Below are 21,349 nucleotides of genomic sequence, written 5' to 3' on the forward strand. Positions count from 1 at the left end.
CTTACAGAACAAACTACGGTAAATAAGACAGTGTTTATAGTTAATCTCAATAACATTTTCATTTCCTGTTGGTGCTCCCGCTACAACGCCAACAGCTCCAGCAACAATGGAGCCAAAAATTGAGCTGGGATTTAAGTTGCAGCAAAACTTTACATCACAACTTACAAACAAATCCTCAGCGGAGTTCAAGCAATTAAGTGACAACGTTACCACGGCGGTAGGTTTCTATATGTTCTTTGGATTCTTTTTTTTTTTCATCTTTCCGCAATCAAATTTTAATACAGCATGAAAAGTGTCGATAACGGAACATCAAATGGACAATGTAGCAGGTTATAGCACATACAGCATTCATAAGAAGACAGTGATGAACAGATTTCAGAGCTGCTGTCAGAAAACAAATAAATATCATGACATATTAGGAGAAATGTAAGCTTTTTTCCAAAAACATTAAACTTGTATGAAAAAATACAAAGCACAAGAGAAGGGTAGAACAAAGCTGACATATTTGTGAAATAATATTCAACTTTCTTCCCTCATGTTTCTTTATATATTTTAATTGTTTTCAATACAATTTCTTCACAGCTCAACACAATCTATTCAGAGAAATATGGAGCCTGCCTTCAATCGAACTTTCATCAAAGGCTTCCGGTATGAAAAATTCCTTGCTGTTACATTTTAAAAAGTACTTTTTTCTTTAATGCTAATTAATATGATTAGTATTGGTTCTGAATGGCAAATAAGAGGAAAAATGTACTTTTTTAATTTGTCTATAATGATATGTTTTTATTATGGGTAGTAAAATATGTCTCCAGAATATTATGTACGCATTTATATATATATATATATATATATATATATATATATATATATCTATATAAGATATAGATATCTATATATAAATACATATATATATATATATATATAGAAATATATACATATTGGACAAGGATATTGCTTATGGTTTCAATTAAAACAATAACCATCATCCTTGTCATTAAACTCTATTTAAACAACCCTATGAGATTACAGTATTTAAACACAAGTTTTTGAACATATTTCTGTTACAGTCAAGGATCCGTTTGTTGTCGATGCTGTTCTGATATTCAATAATGGGACTACACTGCCTAATGCCAGTTCTGTGGCGAAAACTTTGGAGACTGCTTCGTCCAGCTCAAATTTTTCCCTCAGTGTCAACACATCTTCTATTACTGCATCTGGTAAGACTTCATAATTGCTGAGCTCATTTGTTAGTCTGCTTCTTAATAATAGTACTACACATGTTCTATAGTAAATAGTCTTACAATTAGTATGGATGCGTTGTGTGGTATTTGTGTTGCGCATGTGAGCTACGTAACTTACAGAACAAACTACGGTAAATAAGACAACGTGTACTTGGTTTCTTCTCATAAACGTTTTCATTTCCTGTTGGCACAACTGAATCTCAACTCAACCTAACTTCAGGACCAGTAAATGTAACCACATCGCCACCAGTCTCCACAATGCCACCAGGTAATGCAATCTCTCAGTCAAATGATATGTCATTTCATTTTCATGATAATAATTCTCATTTCTACACTTATTCATGAATTTCATTCTTGGCTAAACCGATTTGAGCTGTGAATGAATTGTTATTTGTTATTTGTGTTACGTAGCTGGCGTCAAGTGGGCTACGTAACTTACAGAACAAAACTACGGTAAATAAGACAGTGTTTATAGTTAATCTCAATAACATTTTCATTCCCTGTTGGTGCTCCCGCTACAACGCCAACAGCTCCAGCAACAATGGAGCCAAAATTGAGCTGGGATTTTAAGTTGCAGCAAAACTTTACATCACAACTTACAAACAAATCCTCAGCGGAGTTCAAGCAATTAAGTGACAACGTTACCACGGCGGTAGGTTTCTATATGTTCTTTGGATTCTTTTTTTTTCATCTTTCCGCAATCAAATTTTAATACAGCATGAAAAGTGTCGATAACGGAACAATCAAATGACAATGTAGCAGGTTATAGCACATACAGCATTCATAAGAAGACAGTGATGAAACAGATTTCAGAGCTGCTGTCAGAAACAAATAAATATCATGACATATTAGGAGAAATGTAAGCTTTTTCCAAAAACATTAAACTTGTATGAAAAAATACAAAGCACAAGAGAAGGGTAGAACAAAGCTGACATATTTGTGAAATAATATCAACTTTCTTCCCTCATGTTTCTTTATATATTTTAATGTTTTCAATACAATTTCTTCACAGCTCAACACAATCTATTCAGAGAAATATGGAGCTGCCTTCAATCGAACTTTCATCAAAGGCTTCCGGTATGAAAAATTCCTTGCTGTTACATTTTAAAAAGTACTTTTTTCTTTAATGCTAATTAATATGATTAGTATTTGGTTCTGAATGGCAAATAAGAGGAAAAATGTACTTTTTTAAATTTGTCTATAATGATATGTTTTATTATGGGTAGTAAAAATATGTCTCCAGAATATTATGTACGCATTTATATATATATATATATATATATATATATATATATATATATATATATATATAGATATATCTATATATATATATATATATCTATATATAAATACATATATATATATATTATATATATGGAAATATATACATATTGGACAAGGATATTGCTTATGGTTTCAATTAAACCAATAACCATCATCCTTGTCATTAAACTCTATTTAAACAACCCTATGAGATTACAGTATTTAAACACAAGTTTTTGAACATATCCTTTAGTTACAGTCAAGGATCCGTTGTTGTCGATGCTGTTCTGATATTCAATAATGGGACTACACTGCCTAATGCCAGTTCTGTGGCGAAAACTTTGGAGACTGCTTCGTCCAGCTCAAGTTTTCCCCTCAGTGTCAACACATCTTCTATTACTGCATCTGGTAAGACTTCATAATTGCTGAGCTCATTTGTTAGTCTGCTTCTTAATAATAGTACTACACATGTTCTATAGTAAATAGTCTTACAATTAGTATGGATGCGTTGTGTGGTATTTGTGTTGCGCATGTGAGCTACGTAAGTTACAGAACAAACTACGGTAAATAAGACAACGTGTACTTGGTTTCTTCTCATAAACGTTTCATTTCCTGTTGGCACAACTGAATCTCAACTCAACCTAACTTCAGGACCAGTAAATGTAACCACATCGCCACCAGTCTCCACAATGCCACCAGGTAATGCAATCTCTCAGTCAAATGATATGTCATTTCATTTTCATGATAATAATTCTCATTTCTACACTTATTCATGAATTTCATTCTTTGGCTAAACCGATTTGAGCTGTGAATGAATTGTTATTTGTTATTTGTGTTACGTAGCTAGCGTCAAGTGGGCTACGTAACTTACAGAACAAACTACGGTAAATAAGACAGTGTTTATAGTTAATCTCAATAACATTTTCATTTCCTGTTGGTGCTCCCGCTACAACGCCAACAGCTCCACCAACAATGGAGCCAAAAATTGAGCTGGGATTTAAGTTGCAGCAAAACTTTACATCACAACTTACAAACAAATCCTCAGCGGAGTTCAAGCAATTAAGTGACAACGTTACCACGGCGGTAGGTTTCTATATGTTCTTTGGATTCTTTTTTTTTCATCTTCCGCAATCAAATTTAATACAGCATTGAAAAGTGTCGATAACGGAACATCAAATGACAATGTAGCAGGTTATAGCACATACAGCATTCATAAGAAGACAGTGATGAAACAGATTTCAGAGCTGCTGTCAGAAACAAATAAATATCATGACATATTAGGAGAAATGTAAGCTTTTTTCCAAAAAACATTAAACTTGTATGAAAAAATACAAAGCACAAGAGAAGGGTAGAACAAAGCTGACATATTTGTGAAATAATATCAACTTTCTTCCCTCATGTTTCTTTATATATTTTAATTGTTTTCAATACAATTTCTTCACAGCTCAACACAATCTATTCAGAGAAATATGGAGCTGCCTTCAATCGAACTTTCATCAAAGGCTTCCGGTATGAAAAATTCCTTGCTGTTACATTTTAAAAAGTACTTTTTTCTTTAATGCTAATTAATATGATTAGTATTTGGTTCTGAATGGCAAATAAGAGGAAAAATGTACTTTTTTAAATTTGTCTATAATGATATGTTTTATTATGGGTAGTAAAAATATGTCTCCAGAATATTATGTACGCATTATATATATATATATATATATATATATATATATATATATATATATATATATATATATATATATATATATATATATATATATATATATCTATATATAAATACATATATATATATCTATGGAAATATATACATATTGGACAAGGATATTGCTTATGGTTTCAATTAAAACAATAACCATCATCCTTGTCATTAAACTCTATTTAAACAACCCTATGAGATTACAGTATTTAAACACACGTTTTTGAACATATCCTTTTAGTTACAGTCAAGGATCCGTTGTTGTCGATGCTGTTCTGATATTCAATAATGGGACTACACTGCCTAATGCCAGTTCTGTGGCGAAAACTTTGGAGACTGCTTCGTCCAGCTCAAATTTTTCCCTCAGTGTCAACACATCTTCTATTACTGCATCTGGTAAGACTTCATAATTGCTGAGCTCATTTGTTAGTCTGCTTCTTAATAATAGTACTACACATGTTCTATAGTAAATAGTCTTACAATTAGTATGGATGCGTTGTGTGGTATTTGTGTTGCGCATGTGAGCTACGTAACTTACAGAACAAACTACGGTAAATAAGACAACGTGTACTTGGTTTCTTCTCATAAACGTTTTCATTTCCTGTTGGCACAACTGAATCTCAACTCAACCTAACTTCAGGACCAGTAAATGTAACCACATCGCCACCAGTCTCCACAATGCCACCAGGTAATGCAATCTCTCAGTCAAATGATATGTCATTTCATTTTCATGATAATAATTCTCATTTCTACACTTATTCATGAATTTCATTCTTTGGCTAAACCGATTTGAGCTGTGAATGAATTGTTATTTGTGTTACGTAGCTAGCGTCAAGTGGGCTACGTAACTTACAGAACAAACTACGGTAAATAAGACAGTTTTTATAGTTAATCTCAATAACATTTTCATTTCCTGTTGGTGCTCCCGCTACAACGCCAACAGCTCCACCAACAATGGAGCCAAAAATTGAGCTGGGATTTAAGTTGCAGCAAAACTTTACATCACAACTTACAAAACAAATCCTCAGCGGAGTTCAAGCAATTAAGTGACAACGTTACCACGGCGGTAGGTTTCTATATGTTCTTTGGATTCTTTTTTTTTCATCTTTCCGCAATCAAATTTTAATACAGCATGAAAAGTGTCGATAACGGAACATCAAATGACAATGTAGCAGGTTATAGCACATACAGCATTCATAAGAAGACAGTGATGAAACAGATTTCAGAGCTGCTGTCAGAAACAAATAAATATCATGACATATTAGGAGAAATGTAAGCTTTTTTCCAAAACAGTAAACTTGTATGAAAAAATACAAAGCACAAGAGAAGGGTAGAACAAAGCTGACATATTTGTGAAATAATATCAACTTTCTTCCCTCATGTTTCTTTATATATTTTAATTGTTTTCAATACAATTTCTTCACAGCTCAACACAATCTATTCAGAGAAATATGGAGCTGCCTTTAATCGAACTTTCATCAAAGGCTTCCGGTATGAAAAATTCCTTGCTGTTACATTTTAAAAAGTACTTTTTTCTTTAATGCTAATTAATATGATTAGTATTTGGTTCTGAATGGCAAATAAGAGGAAAAATGTACTTTTTTAAATTTGTCTATAATGATATGTTTTATTATGGGTAGTAAAAATATGTCTCCAGAATATTATGTACGCATTTATATATATATCTATATCTATATATCTATATCTATATATATATATATAGATATCTATATATAAATACATATATATATATATATATATATATATATATATATATATATATATATATATATATATAGAAATATATACATATTGGACAAGGATATTGCTTATGGTTTCAATTAAAACAATAACCATCATCCTTGTCATTAAACTCTATTTAAACAACCCTTTGAGATTACAGTATTTAAACACAAGTTTTTGAACATATTTCTGTTACAGTCAAGGATCCATTGTTGTCGATGCTGTTCTGATATTCAATAATGGGACTACACTGCCTAATGCCAGTTCTGTGGCGAAAACTTTGGAGACTGCTTCGTCCAGCTCAAATTTTTCCCTCAGTGTCAACACATCTTCTATTACTGCATCTGGTAAGACTTCATAATTGCTGAGCTCATTTGTTAGTCTGCTTCTTAATAATAGTACTACACATGTTCTATAGTAAATAGTCTTACAATTAGTATGGATGCGTTGTGTGGTATTTGTGTTGCGCATGTGAGCTACGTAACTTACAGAACAAACTACGGTAAATAAGACAACGTGTACTTGGTTTCTTCTCATAAACGTTTTCATTTCCTGTTGGCACAACTGAATCTCAACTCAACCTAACTTCAGGACCAGTAAATGTAACCACATCGCCACCAGTCTCCACAATGCCACCAGGTAATGCAATCTCTCAGTCAAATGATATGTCATTTCATTTTCATGATAATAATTCTCATTTCTACACTTATTCATGAATTTCATTCTTTGGCTAAACCGATTTCAGCTGTGAATGAATTGTTATTTGTTATTTGTGTTACGTAACTGGCGTCAAGTGGGCTACGTAACTTACAGAACAAACTACGGTAAATAAGACAGTGTTTATAGTTAATCTCAATAACATTTTCATTTCCTGTTGGTGCTCCCGCTACAACGCCAACAGCTCCAGCAACAATGGAGCCAAAAATTGAGCTGGGATTTAAGTTGCAGCAAAACTTTACATCACAACTTACAAACAAATCCTCAGCGGAGTTCAAGCAATTAAGTGACAACGTTACCACGGCGGTAGGTTTCGATATGTTCTTTGGATTCTTTTTTTTTTCATCTTTCCGCAATCAAATTTTAATACAGCATGAAAAGTGTCGATAACGGAACATCAAATGACAATGTAGCAGGTTATAGCACATACAGCATTCATAAGAAGACAGTGATGAAACAGATTTCAGAGCTGCTGTCAGAAACAAATAAATATCATGACATATTAGGAGAAATGTAAGCTTTTTCCAAAAACAGTAAACTTGTATGAAAAAAATACAAAGCACAAGAGAAGGGTAGAACAAAGCTGACATATTTGTGAAATAATATCAACTTTCTTCCCTCATGTTTCTTTATATATTTTAATTGTTTTCAATACAATTTCTTCACAGCTCAACACAATCTATTCAGAGAAATATGGAGCTGCCTTCAATCGAACTTTCATCAAAGGCTTCCGGTATGAAAAATTCCTTGGTGTTACATTTAAAAAAGTACTTTTTTCTTTAATGCTAATTAATATGATTAGTATTTGGTTCTGAATGGCAAATAAGAGGAAAAATGTACTTTTTTAAATTTGTCTATAATGATATGTTTTATTATGGATAGTAAAAATATGTCTCCAGAATATTATGTACGCATTTATATATATATATATATATATATATATATATATATATATATATATATATATATATCTATATCTATATATAGATATATATATCTATATATAAATACATATATATATATATATATATCTATGGAAATATATACATATTGGACAAGGATATTGCTTATGGTTTCAATTAAAACAATAACCATCATCCTTGTCATTAAACTCTATTTAAACAACCCTATGAGATTACAGTATTTAAACACACGTTTTTGAACATATCCTTTTAGTTACAGTCAAGGATCCGTTGTTGTCGATGCTGTTCTGATATTCAATAATGGGACTACACTGCCTAATGCCAGTTCTGTGGCGAAAACTTTGGAGACTGCTTCGTCCAGCTCAAATTTTTCCCTCAGTGTCAACACATCTTCTATTACTGCATCTGGTAAGACTTCATAATTGCTGAGCTCATTTGTTAGTCTGCTTCTTAATAATAGTACTACACATGTTCTATAGTAAATAGTCTTACAATTAGTATGGATGCGTTGTGTGGTATTTGTGTTGCGCATGTGAGCTACGTAAGTTACAGAACAAACTACGGTAAATAAGACAACGTGTACTTGGTTTCTTCTCATAAACGTTTTCATTTCCTGTTGGCACAAACTGAATCTCAACTCAACCTAACTTCAGGACCAGTAAATGTAACCACATCGCCACCAGTCTCCACAATGCCACCAGGTAATGCAATCTCTCAGTCAAATGATATGTCATTTCATTTTCATGATAATAATTCTCATTTCTACACTTATTCATGAATTTCATTCTTTGGCTAAACCGATTTCAGCTGTGAATGAATTGTTATTTGTTATTTGTGTTACGTAGCTAGCGTCAAGTGGGCTACGTAACTTACAGAACAAACTACGGTAAATAAGACAGTGTTTATAGTTAATCTCAATAACATTTTCATTTCCTGTTGGTGCTCCCGCTACAACGCCAACAGCTCCAGCAACAATGGAGCCAAAAATTGAGCTGGGATTTAAGTTGCAGCAAACCTTTACATCACAACTTACAAACAAATCCTCAGCGGAGTTCAAGCAATTAAGTGACAACGTTACCACGGCGGTAGGTTTCGATATGTTCTTTGGATTCTTTTTTTTTTCATCTTTCCGCAATCAAATTTTAATACAGCATGAAAAAGTGTCGATAACGGAACATCAAATGACAATGTAGCAGGTTATAGCACATACAGCATTCATAAGAAGACAGTGATGAAACAGATTTCAGAGCTGCTGTCAGAAACAAATAAATATCATGACATATTAGGAGAAATGTAAGCTTTTTTCCAAAAACAGTAAACTTGTATGAAAAAATACAAAGCACAAGAGAAGGGTAGAACAAAGCTGACATATTTGTGAAATAATATCAACTTTCTTCCCTCATGTTTCTTTATATATTTTAATTGTTTTCAATACAATTTCTTCACAGCTCAACACAATCTATTCAGAGAAATATGGAGCTGCCTTCAATCGAACTTTCATCAAAGGCTTCCGGTATGAAAAATTCCTTGCTGTTACATTTAAAAAGTACTTTTTTCTTTAATGCTAATTAATATGATTAGTATTTGGTTCTGAATGGCAAAAAAGAGGAAAAATGTACTTTTTTAAATTTGTCTATTATGATATGTTTTATTATGGATAGTAAAAAATATGTCTCCAGAATATTATGTACGCATTTATATATATATATATATATATATATATATATATATATATATATATCTATATATAGATATATATATCTATATATAAATACATATATATATATATATCTATGGAAATATATACATATTGGACAAGGATATTGCTTATGGTTTCAATTAAAACAATAACCATCATCCTTGTCATTAAACTCTATTTAAACAACCCTATGAGATTACAGTATTTAAACACACGTTTTTGAACATATCCTTTTAGTTACAGTCAAGGATCCGTTGTTGTCGATGCTGTTCTGATATTCAATAATGGGACTACACTGCCTAATGCCAGTTCTGTGGCGAAAACTTTGGAGACTGCTTCGTCCAGCTCAAAGTTTTCCCTCAGTGTCAACACATCTTCTATTACTGCATCTGGTAAGACTTCATAATTGCTGAGCTCATTTGTTAGTCTGCTTCTCAATAATAGTACTACACATGTTCTATAGTAAATAGTCTTACAATTAGTATGGATGCGTTGTGTGGTATTTGTGTTGCGCATGTGAGCTACGTAACTTACAGAACAAACTACGGTAAATAAGACAACGTGTACTTGGTTTCTTCTCATAAACGTTTTTCATTTCCTGTTGGCACAACTGAATCTCAACTCAACCTAACTTCAGGACCAGTAAATGTAACCACATCGCCACCAGTCTCCACAATGCCACCAGGTAATGCAATCTCTCAGTCAAATGATATGTCATTTCATTTTCATGATAATAATTCTCATTTCTACACTTATTCATGAATTTCATTCTTTGGCTAAACCGATTTGAGCTGTGAATGAATTGTTATTTGTTATTTGGTGTTACGTAACTGGCGTCAAGTGGGCTACGTAACTTACAGAACAAACTACGGTAAATAAGACAGTGTTTATAGTTAATCTCAATAACATTTTCATTTCCTGTTGGTGCTTCCCGCTACAACGCCAACAGCTCCACCAACAATGGAGCCAAAAATTGAGCTGGGATTTAAGTTGCAGCAAAACTTTACATCACAACTTACAAACAAATCCTCAGCGGAGTTCAAGCAATTAAGTGACAACGTTACCACGGCGGTAGGTTTCTATATGTTCTTTGGATTCTTTTTTTTTTCATCTTTCCGCAATCAAATTTTAATACAGCATGAAAAGTGTCGATAACGGAACATCAAATGACAATGTAGCAGGTTATAGCACATACAGCATTCATAAGAAGACAGTGATGAAACAGATTTCAGAGCTGCTGTCAGAAACAAATAAATATCATGACATATTAGGAGAATGTAAGCTTTTTTTCCAAAAACAGTAAACTTGTATGAAAAAATACAAAGCACAATAGAAGGGTAGAACAAAGCTGACATATTTGTGGAAATAATATCAACTTTCTTCCCTCATGTTTCTTTATATATTTTAATTGTTTTCAATACAATTTCTTCACAGCTCAACACAATCTATTCAGAGAAATATGGAGCTGCCTTCAATCGAACTTTCATCAAAGGCTTCCGGTATGAAAAATTCCTTGCTGTTACATTTAAAAAAGTACTTTTTTTCTTTAATGCTAATTAATATGATTAGTATTTGGTTTCTGAATGGCAAATAAGAGGAAAAATGTACTTTTTTAAATTTGTCTATAATGATATGTTTTATTATGGGTAGTAAAAATATGTCTCCAGAATATTATGTACGCATTTATATATATATATATATATATATATATATATATATATAGATATATATATCTATATATAAATACATATATATATATATATCTATGGAAATATATACATATTGGACAAGGATATTGCTTATGGTTTCAATTAAAACAATAAACCATCATCCTTGTCATTAAACTCTATTTAAACAACCCTATGAGATTACAGTATTTAAACACACGTTTTTGAACATATCCTTTTAGTTACAGTCAAGGATCCGTTGTTGTCGATGCTGTTCTGATATTCAATAATGGGACTACACTGCCTAATGCCAGTTCTGTGGCGAAAACTTTGGAGACTGCTTCGTCCAGCTCAAATTTTTCCCTCAGTGTCAACACATCTTCTATTACTGCATCTGGTAAGACTTCATAATTGCTGAGCTCATTTGTTAGTCTGCTTCTTAATAATAGTACTACACATGTTCTATAGTAAATAGTCTTACAATTAGTATGGATGCGTTGTGTGGTATTTGTGTTGCGCATGTGAGCTACGTAACTTACAGAACAAACTACGGTAAATAAGACAACGTGTACTTGGTTTCTTCTCATAAACGTTTTCATTTCCTGTTGGCACAACTGAATCTCAACTCAACCTAACTTCAGGACCAGTAAATGTAACCACATCGCCACCAGTCTCCACAATGCCACCAGGTAATGCAATCTCTCAGTCAAATGATATGTCATTTCATTTTCATGATAATAATTCTCATTTCTACACTTATTCATGAATTTCATTCTTTGGCTAAACCGATTTGAGCTGTGAATGAATTGTTATTTGTGTTACGTAGCTAGCGTCAAGTGGGCTACGTAACTTACAGAACAAACTACGGTAAATAAGACAGTTTTTATAGTTAATCTCAATAACATTTTCATTTCCTGTTGGTGCTCCCGCTACAACGCCAACAGCTCCACCAACAATGGAGCCAAAAATTGAGCTGGGATTTAAGTTGCAGCAAAACTTTACATCACAACTTACAAACAAATCCTCAGCGGAGTTCAAGCAATTAAGTGACAACGTTACCACGGCGGTAGGTTTCTATATGTTCTTTGGATTCTTTTTTTTTTCATCTTTCCGCAATCAAATTTTAATACAGCATGAAAAGTGTCGATAACGGAACATCAATGACAATGTAGCAGGTTATAGCACATACAGCATTCATAAGAAGACAGTGATGAAACAGATTTCAGAGCTGCTGTCAGAAACAAATAAATATCATGACATATTAGGAAGAAATGTAAGCTTTTTTCCAAAACAGTAAACTTGTATGAAAAAATACAAAGCACAAGAGAAGGGTAGAACAAAGCTGACATATTTGTGAAATAATATCAACTTTCTTCCCTCATGTTTCTTTATATATTTTAATTGTTTTCAATACAATTTCTTCACAGCTCAACACAATCTATTCAGAGAAATATGGAGCTGCCTTCAATCGAACTTTCATCAAAGGCTTCCGGTATGAAAAATTCCTTGCTGTTACATTTTAAAAAGTACTTTTTTCTTTAATGCTAATTAATATGATTAGTATTTGGTTCTGAATGGCAAATAAGAGGAAAAATTTACTTTTTTAAATTTGTCTATAATGATATGTTTTATTATGGGTAGTAAAAATATGTCTCCAGAATATTATGTACGCATTTATATATATATCTATATCTATATATCTATATCTATATATATATATAGATATAGATATCTATATATAAATACATATATATATATATATATATATATATATATATATATATATCTATAGAAATATATACATATTGGACAAGGATATTGCTTATGGTTTCAATTAAAACAATAACCATCATCCTTGTCATTAAACTCTATTTAAACCACCCTATGAGATTACAGTATTTAAACACAAGTTTTTGAACATATTTCTGTTACAGTCAAGGATCCGTTGTTGTCGATGCTGTTCTGATATTCAATAATGGGACTACACTGCCTAATGCCAGTTCTGTGGCGAAAACTTTGGAGACTGCTTCGTCCAGCTCAAATTTTTCCCTCAGTGTCAACACATCTTCTATTACTGCATCTGGTAAGACTTCATAATTGCTGAGCTCATTTGTTAGTCTGCTTCTTAATAATAGTACTACACATGTTCTATAGTAAATAGTCTTACAATTAGTATGGATGCGTTGTGTGGTATTTGTGTTGCGCATGTGAGCTACGTAACTTACAGAACAAACTACGGTAAATAAGACAACGTGTACTTGGTTTCTTCTCATAAACGTTTTCATTTCCTGTTGGCACAACTGAATCTCAACTCAACCTAACTTCAGGACCAGTAAATGTAACCACATCGCCACCAGTCTCCACAATGCCACCAGGTAATGCAATCTCTCAGTCAAATGATATGTCATTTCATTTTCATGATAATAATTTCATTTCTACACTTATTCATGAATTTCATTCTTTGGCTAAACCGATTTCAGCTGTGAATGAATTGTTATTTGTTATTTGTGTTACGTACTGGCGTCAAGTGGGCTACGTAACTTACAGAACAAACTACGGTAAATAAGACAGTGTTTATAGTTAATCTCAATAACATTTTCATTTCCTGTTGGTGCTCCCGCTACAACGCCAACAGCTCCAGCAACAATGGAGCCAAAAATTGAGCTGGGATTTAAGTTGCAGCAAAACTTTACATCACAACTTACAAACAAATCCTCAGCGGAGTTCAAGCAATTAAGTGACAACGTTACCACGGCGGTAGGTTTTCGATATGTTCTTTGGATTCTTTTTTTTTCATCTTTCCGCAATCAAATTTTAATACAGCATGAAAAGTGTCGATAACGGAACATCAAATGACAATGTAGCAGGTTATAGCACATACAGCATTCATAAGAAGACAGTGATGAAACAGATTTCAGAGCTGCTGTCAGAAACAAATAAATATCATGACATATTAGGAGAAATGTAAGCTTTTTTCCAAAAACAGTAAACTTGTATGAAAAAATACAAAGCACAAGAGAAGGGTAGAACAAAGCTGACATATTTGTGAAATAATATCAACTTTTTCCTCATGTTTCTTTATATATTTTAATTGTTTTCAATACAATTTCTTCACAGCTCAACACAATCTATTCAGAGAAATATGGAGCTGCCTTCAATCGAACTTTCATCAAAGGCTTCCGGTATGAAAAATTCCTTGCTGTTACATTTAAAAAGTACTTTTTTCTTTAATGCTAATTAATATGATTAGTATTTGGTTCTGAATGGCAAATAAGAGGAAAAATGTACTTTTTTAAATTTGTCTATAATGATATGTTTTATTATGGTAGTAAAAATATGTCTCCAGAATATTATGTACGCATTTATATATATATATATATATATATATATATATATATATATATATATATATATCTATATATATATATATCTATATATAAATACATATATATATATATATCTATGGAAATATATACATATTGGACAAGGATATTGCTTATGGTTTCAATTAAAACAATAACATCATCCTTGTCATTAAACTCTATTTAAACAACCCTATGAGATTACAGTATTTAAACAACGTTTTTGAACATATCCTTTTAGTTACAGTCAAGGATCCGTTGTTGTCGATGCTGTTCTGATATTCAATAATGGGACTACACTGCCTAATGCCAGTTCTGTGGCGAAAACTTTGGAGACTGCTTCGTCCAGCTCAAATTTTTCCCTCAGTGTCAAACATCTTCTATTACTGCATCTGGTAAGACTTCATAATTGCTGAGCTCATTTGTTAGTCTGCTTCTTAATAATAGTACTACACATGTTCTATAGTAAATAGTCTTACAATTAGTATGGATGCGTTGTGTGGTATTGTGTTGCGCATGTGAGCTACGTAACTTACGAACAAACTACGGTAAATAAGACAACGTGTACTTGGTTTCTTCTCATAAACGTTTTCATTTCCTGTTGGCACAACTGAATCTCAACTCAACCTAACTTCAGGACCAGTAAATGTAACCACATCGCCACCAGTCTCCACAATGCCACCAGGTAATGCAATCTCTCAGTCAAATGATATGTCATTTCATTTTCATGATAATAATTCTCATTTCTACACTTATTCATGAATTTCATTCTTTGGCAAACCGATTTGTCAGCTGTGAATGAATTGTTATTTGTTATTTGTTACGTAAACTGGCGTCAAGTGGGCTACGTAACTTACAGAACAAACTACGGTAAATAAGACAGTGTTTATAGTTAATCTCAATAACATTTTCATTTCCTGTTGGTGCTCCCGCTACAACGCCAACAGCTCCAGCAACAATGGAGCCAAAAATTGAGCTGGGATTTTAAGTTGCAGCAAAACTTTACATCAAACTTACAAACAAATCCTCAGCGGAGTTCAAGCAATTAAGTGACAACGTTACCACGGCGGTAGGTTTCTATATGTTCTTTGGATTCTTTTTTTTTTCATCTTTCCGCAATCAAATTTTAATACAGCATGAAAAGTGTCGATAACGGAACATCAAATGACAATGTAGCAGGTTATAGCACATACAGCATTCATAAGAAGACAGTGATGAAACAGATTTCAGAGCTGCTGTCAGAAACAAATAAATATCATGACATATTAGGAGAATGTAAGCTTTTTCCAAAAACAGTAAACTTGTATGAAAAAATACAAAGCACAAGAGAAGGGATAGAACAAAGCTGACATATTTGTGAAATAATATCAACTTTCTTCCCTCATGTTTCTTTATATATTTTAATTGTTTTCAATACAATTTCTTCACAGCTCAACACAATCTATTCAGAGAAATATGGAGCTGCCTTCAATCGAACTTTCATCAAAGGCTTCCGGTATGAAAAATTCCTTGCTGTTACTTTTAAAAAGTACTTTTTTCTTTAATGCTAATTAATATGATTAGTATTTGGTTCTGAATGGCAAAAAGAGGAAAAATGTACTTTTTTAAATTTGTCTATAATGATATGTTTTATTATGGGTAGTAAAAATATGTCTCCAGAATATTATGTACGCATTTATATATATATATATATATATTATATATATATATATAGATATATATATATATATCTATATATCTATATCTATATATAGATATATATATCTATATATAAATACATATATATATATATATCTATGAAATATATACATATTGGACAAGGATATTGCTTATGGTTTCAATTAAAACAATAACCATCATCCTTGTCATTAAACTCTATTTAAACACCCTATGAGATTACAGTATTTAAACACAAGTTTTTGAACATATCTTTACAGTCAAGGATCCGTTGTTGTCGATGCTGTTCTGATATTCAATAATGGGACTACACTGCCTAATGCCAGTTCTGTGGCGAAAACTTTGGAGACTGCTTCGTCCAGCTCAAATTTTTCCCTCAGTGTCAACACATCTTCTATTACTGCATCTGGTAAGACTTCATAATTGCTGAGCTCATTTGTTAGTCTGCTTCTTAATAATAGTACTACACATGTTCTATAGTAAATAGTCTTACAATTAGTATGGATGCGTTGTGTGGTATTTGTGTTGCGCATGTGAGCTACGTAAGTTACAGAACAAACTACGGTAAATAAGACAACGTGTACTTGGTTTCTTCTCATAAACGTTTTCATTTCCTGTTGGCACAACTGAATCTCAACTCAACCTAACTTCAGGACCAGTAAATGTAACCACATCGCCACCAGTCTCCACAATGCCACCAGGTAATGCAATCTCTCAGTCAAATGATATGTCATTTCATTTTCATGATAATAATTCTCATTTCTACACTTATTCATGAATTTCATTCTTTGGCTAAACCGATTTCAGCTGTGAATGAATTGTTATTTGTTATTTGTGTTACGTAACTGGCGTCAAGTGGGCTACGTAACTTACAGAACAAACTACGGTAAATAAGACAGTGTTTATAGTTAATCTCAATAACATTTTCATTTCCTGTTGGTGCTCCCGCTACAACGCCAACAGCTCCAGCAACAATGGAGCCAAAAATTGAGCTGGGATTTAAGTTGCAGCAAAACTTTACATCACAACTTACAAACAAATCCTCAGCGGAGTTCAAGCAATTAAGTGACAACGTTACCACGGCGGTAGGTTTCGATATGTTCTTTGGATTCTTTTTTTTTCATCTTTCCGCAATCAAATTTTAATACAGCATGAAAAGTGTCGATAACGGAACATCAAATGACAATGTAGCAGGTTATAGCACATACAGCATTCATAAGAAGACAGTGATGAAACAGATTTCAGAGCTGCTGTCAGAAACAAATAAATATCATGACATATTTGGAGAAATGTAAGCTTTTTTCCAAAAACAGTAAACTTGTATGAAAAAATACAAAGCACAAGAGAAGGGTAGAACAAAGCTGACATATTTGTGAAATAATATCAACTTTCTTCCCTCATGTTTCTTTATATATTTTAATTGTTTTCAATACAATTTCTTCACAGCTCAACACAATCTATTCAGAGAAATATGGAGCTGCCTTCAATCGAACTTTCATCAAAGGCTTCCGGTATGAAAAATTCCTTGCTGTTACATTTTAAAAAGTACTTTTTTCTTTAATGCTAATTAATATGATTAGTATTTGGTTCTGAATGGCAAATAAGAGGAAAAATGTACTTTTTTAAATTTGTCTATAATGATATGTTTTATTATGGGTAGTAAAAATATGTCTCCAGAATATTATGTACGCATTTATATATATATATATATATATATATATATATATATATATATATATATATATCTATATATAGATATAGATATCTATATATAAATACATATATATATATATATATCTATGGAAATATATACATATTGGACAAGGATATTGCTTATGGTTTCAATTAAAACAATAACCATCATCCTTGTCATTAAACTCTATTTAAACAACCCTATGAGATTACAGTATTTAAACACAAGTTTTTGAACATATTTCTGTTACAGTCAAGGATCCGTTGTTGTCGATGCTGTTCTGATATTCAATAATGGGACTACACTGCCTAATGCCAGTTCTGTGGCGAAAACTTTGGAGACTGCTTCGTCCAGCTCAAATTTTTCCCTCAGTGTCAACACATCTTCTATTACTGCATCTGGTAAGACTTCATAATTGCTGAGCTCATTTGTTAGTCTGCTTCTTAATAATAGTACTACACATGTTCTATAGTAAATAGTCTTACAATAGTAGGGATGCGTTGTGTGGTATTTGTGTTGCGCATGTGAGCTACGTAACTTACAGAACAAACTACGGTAAATAAGACAACGTGTACTTGGTTTCTTCTCATAAACGTTTTCATTTCCTGTTGGCACAACTGAATCTCAACTCAACCTAACTTCAGGACCAGTAAATGTAACCACATCGCCACCAGTCTCCACAATGCCACCAGGTAATGCAATCTCTCAGTCAAATGATATGTCATTTCATTTTCATGATAATCATTCTCATTTCTACACTTATTCATTATTTTACATAATCCTCCAGCTGCTAATACTACAGCTGCCCCCAATGCAACAGGCGCTACCACTGCTGCATCAACAAATCCTCCCACATCTAGTGAAGGAACGATTGGCCTTAAGTTTAGTCTCAACCAAACATTTACATCAGATCTTGCAAACTCATCCTCAACGGCGTTTCAGAATTTGACTGCAGACGTGGTCCGGGAGGTAAGACATCTTCTTTTATGTACTGCAAATACATTGAAATATTGTTTGGTCAAAATATTATACTATGGGCATCTAAGAAAAACCATATATTCAGCAAATATTGATACAAAGTAGCTTTTTTACTCCAAAAATCTATTTCATCATATGAGCATCATACATTAAATCATAGAGTTCAAACCACTGAAACATTACAATATTTATCAAATTTGACAATGCACCCTCATTAAACTTAAGTTTCTATCCTTCCTGTGCTGTAGAAGTTATGTATTTCTCCACATAATTGTGAAGCAGCAATAATAAATATGTAAAAAATGGTATCCTTTCATTTTCCCAATATTTTGTTAGTACAGTCTGGTAAGACTTGTAAACATATCATTTTTAAAGAAGATAAAAAGGTATAGCAGCCTCCAAACCAAACATGTGCATTTTTTGTTATTACAATGCAAATTATTGTAATATTGTCTTTCAGCTAAACAAAGTGTGTACAAGTCTGTATGGGTCATCATTCCTTCGCAGCATTGTTCACACATTCACGTAAGACGAAATCTCAATCATTGGCGAACCTTTCTGGACATTTCCCAGACACTTGCTTTTAAAAGTGCTGCTGTGTGTCTTTCTCATTAAAGGAATGGATCAGTGGTTGTTAACACCACCCTTGTGTTCAAAGATAAGAGCTCAGTTCCATCAGCAAGCAATGCAACTTCACAACTCAGCAGTGCACTTACGAGCAACTCCTCCCTGAACGTTGTATCAGGCAGCGTTGATGCAAGTAAGTGATAGGAGCTTTTAAAAATCAAACTTTGTATCAATCTGATGAATTTAAATGTATGTGTATGTTACAATGTCCTATTCATTGATGACAAATTGTTTTTTTGTACAGCTTCTTCTTCTGTTGCTGTTACAACTGCTGCACCATCTACATCAACCACCATTGCATCAACCAATCCCCCTACATCCAGTGAGGGAACCTTTGGACTTATTTTTAGTCTCAACCAAACATTTACTACCGATCTCTCCAACTCATCCTCAGCAGCATATCAGACTTTGGCTGCAAAAGTGGTCAAAGAGGTAAGATGATTTAAAAGTAGGCTTTTTACTGCAATAGAAAATTAAATTATTCTTAAACAATGTTCATTCTATGAGGATAAGAAGACAAAGAAGTATGTTTAATTACATGTTTTGGACACACATTGAATACACTCACATTGTTAACATTATTTACATTTGGTCATTTTGTTCATCTACATAATTGCCATTTAGAAGCAGCAAAAGTGTATTGTAAAGATAATATGTATCTTGAAGATAACCAATGAGGTATAGCAGCCTCCAAACCAAGCAGAGCAAAACTATTTTATCTTAAGTCATTACAATGCAAATGACAGTAATGTTGTCTTTCAGCTAAACAAAGTGGGTACAAGTCTTTTTGGATCATGTTTCCTTCGCTCCATCGTGAACACATTCACGTAAGACTCATTCATTGGCTAATTTTATTCTGAACATTTCCCAGTCACTTGTTTTTAAAAAGTGCTGCTGTGTGTCTTTGTCATTAAAGGAGCGGATCAGTGGTTGTCAACTGCACCCTTGTTTTCAAAGATAAGAACTCAGTTCCTTCAGCAATCAATACAACTCAACAAATCATTAGTGCACTTATGAGCAACTCCTCCCTGGACATTGTCCCAGGCGCATGTAAGTTATTGGTGACTTAAACGTTTTTAAGTATATAGTTTTACTTCAAAATGTATTGAATTTATGGTTTCCATATGTTAATCTTTTAAATTATTAAATGAATTTTACAATTTGACATTTGCAATTCTTTGTTAATTTTTAAATGTAAATGTAGGATTAGGGCTGAAGGTTGATGTAGTTTCCTTTTAACCTGTATTTTGAACTTTTTACGGTATTTTACTTACTTGCTGTCCAGATAACTTCACTGACAACACAATCTAACAATCCTTACAATCTTTGCTTTTTCTAATATTTCAGCTTCAAGCAGCCCTCCTCAGCCCACAATGGGCTCACTGGTAGTCTTCTCATTAACACTGCTGGCTGTAGCACAGATGCTGATAGACTTATAACTGAAACCCAAAGTTGACACACTAACATTGGCAATAGCTTATGCTATGCTATCAAGTTTGGGAAAAAGCAATGTAACACTGAATTGAAAACAAGACGTAACAAGTGTGCATAATGAACTGTATCAATGCAATGTAATTTGGTGAAAAGGTGTGTACTGTGTCAAAGATTAAGGTTTTTCTTTCCACATTTGATATTTCTATCACTTGTGTTTTAATTCCATTTTATTTGAACAGCTAACCATTGATTAACACAAAGACTGTGTTTCTTTGGCAGATGTCATACAATGTGTTAGTTTTGTAACTGCTTCTTTATATGCAATTTCTTAGGTGGCATTTCATTTGCAAAAAATGCAAATATGTATAGGATAATATTTAACATTTATATTTCCAATTAAAAGCATTGTATGATTCAGCAGAAAACAATTTACATCTAATGTTATTGTGAAGTGCAAATGAAAGAAGTGTGCAGTTAATGTAGTGTGATGCCAAAAGCTAGGGGTGTTGAAGTAACATAATGTTGATGATGAAGATTAATAATTCATATGAATATGGAATATGGTAAATTGATCTGTAGTTGCAAGTTTAAAAGTTTCCTGCTAGTATCCTAAAATG

The 21,349-nt window shown here is 32.7% G+C and overlaps 3 protein-coding genes and 2 long non-coding RNA genes across 7 annotated transcripts in view; all 5 read left to right on the forward strand.

Annotated features, from left to right (window-relative positions):
* LOC117728568 overlaps window positions 1–654 on the forward strand; it is a 6,181-nt gene extending 5,527 nt beyond the window's left edge. The window contains exons 15-16 of the mRNA XM_034529312.1: window positions 96–217; window positions 583–654. Of these exons, the coding sequence (XP_034385203.1) occupies window positions 96–217; window positions 583–654 (194 nt within the window). The remainder of the gene's footprint in view (window positions 1–95; window positions 218–582) is intronic.
* A 1,157-nt stretch (window positions 655–1,811) lies between these two features.
* Window positions 1,812–2,848, forward strand: LOC117738919. Of its 2 annotated transcripts, none has more exons than XR_004610144.1 (3): window positions 1,812–1,893; window positions 2,254–2,318; window positions 2,764–2,848. It is a non-coding gene; the product is annotated as an uncharacterized LOC117738919 (long non-coding RNA). The 2 variants fall into 2 exon arrangements; XR_004610143.1 differs by having other exon boundaries at window positions 2,758–2,836.
* Window positions 2,849–3,491: 643 nt separating this feature from the next.
* LOC117737404 lies at window positions 3,492–4,900 on the forward strand. 2 transcript variants are annotated; one of them, XR_004610037.1, is made up of 4 exons: window positions 3,492–3,587; window positions 3,949–4,013; window positions 4,454–4,608; window positions 4,853–4,900. It is a non-coding gene; the product is annotated as an uncharacterized LOC117737404 (long non-coding RNA). The 2 variants fall into 2 exon arrangements; XR_004610038.1 differs by having other exon boundaries at window positions 4,460–4,608.
* A 1,293-nt stretch (window positions 4,901–6,193) lies between these two features.
* Window positions 6,194–16,413, forward strand: LOC117728641 (uncharacterized protein PB18E9.04c-like). Its single transcript, XM_034529444.1, has 22 exons — window positions 6,194–6,302; window positions 6,547–6,594; window positions 6,857–6,978; window positions 7,341–7,405; window positions 7,849–8,003; window positions 8,249–8,296; window positions 8,559–8,680; window positions 9,044–9,108; window positions 9,532–9,686; window positions 9,932–9,979; window positions 10,244–10,365; window positions 10,729–10,793; window positions 11,204–11,358; window positions 11,603–11,650; window positions 11,906–12,027; window positions 12,389–12,453; window positions 12,896–13,044; window positions 13,289–13,336; window positions 13,597–13,718; window positions 14,079–14,143; window positions 14,565–14,718; window positions 16,327–16,413. Exons 2-22 carry the CDS (start codon window positions 6,585–6,587, stop codon window positions 16,411–16,413), a joined length of 1,992 nt encoding a protein of 663 aa, XP_034385335.1. The 5' UTR covers window positions 6,194–6,302; window positions 6,547–6,584.
* On the forward strand, window positions 15,342–20,854 carry LOC117735585 (mucin-5AC-like). Its single transcript, XM_034540286.1, has 15 exons — window positions 15,342–15,392; window positions 15,754–15,818; window positions 16,261–16,409; window positions 16,654–16,701; window positions 16,964–17,085; window positions 17,447–17,511; window positions 17,946–18,094; window positions 18,338–18,385; window positions 18,481–18,662; window positions 19,132–19,196; window positions 19,289–19,431; window positions 19,543–19,730; window positions 20,061–20,125; window positions 20,215–20,348; window positions 20,646–20,854. The coding sequence occupies exons 4-15, from the start codon at window positions 16,692–16,694 to the stop codon at window positions 20,735–20,737; spliced, it is 1,263 nt and encodes a 420-aa protein (XP_034396177.1). The 5' UTR covers window positions 15,342–15,392; window positions 15,754–15,818; window positions 16,261–16,409; window positions 16,654–16,691; the 3' UTR covers window positions 20,738–20,854.
* The last annotated feature ends 495 nt before the right edge of the window (window positions 20,855–21,349 follow it).

Source organism: Cyclopterus lumpus, chromosome 1, assembly GCF_009769545.1.
Source record: "Cyclopterus lumpus isolate fCycLum1 chromosome 1, fCycLum1.pri, whole genome shotgun sequence".
Lineage (NCBI taxonomy): Eukaryota > Metazoa > Chordata > Actinopteri > Perciformes > Cyclopteridae > Cyclopterus > Cyclopterus lumpus.

Excerpts from the sequence above, each read along its gene's own strand:
- LOC117728641 (XM_034529444.1), top strand. Across the intron at positions 12,028-12,388 it reads GTGACAACGTTACCACGGCG|CTCAACACAATCTATTCAGA; the intron begins GTAGGTTTCTAT and ends ATTTCTTCACAG. Across the intron at positions 13,719-14,078 it reads GTGACAACGTTACCACGGCG|CTCAACACAATCTATTCAGA; the intron begins GTAGGTTTTCGA and ends ATTTCTTCACAG.
- LOC117735585 (XM_034540286.1), top strand. Across the intron at positions 17,512-17,945 it reads ACTTTCATCAAAGGCTTCCG|TCAAGGATCCGTTGTTGTCG; the intron begins GTATGAAAAATT and ends TTTCTGTTACAG. Across the intron at positions 18,386-18,480 it reads AGTCTCCACAATGCCACCAG|CTGCTAATACTACAGCTGCC; the intron begins GTAATGCAATCT and ends ATAATCCTCCAG.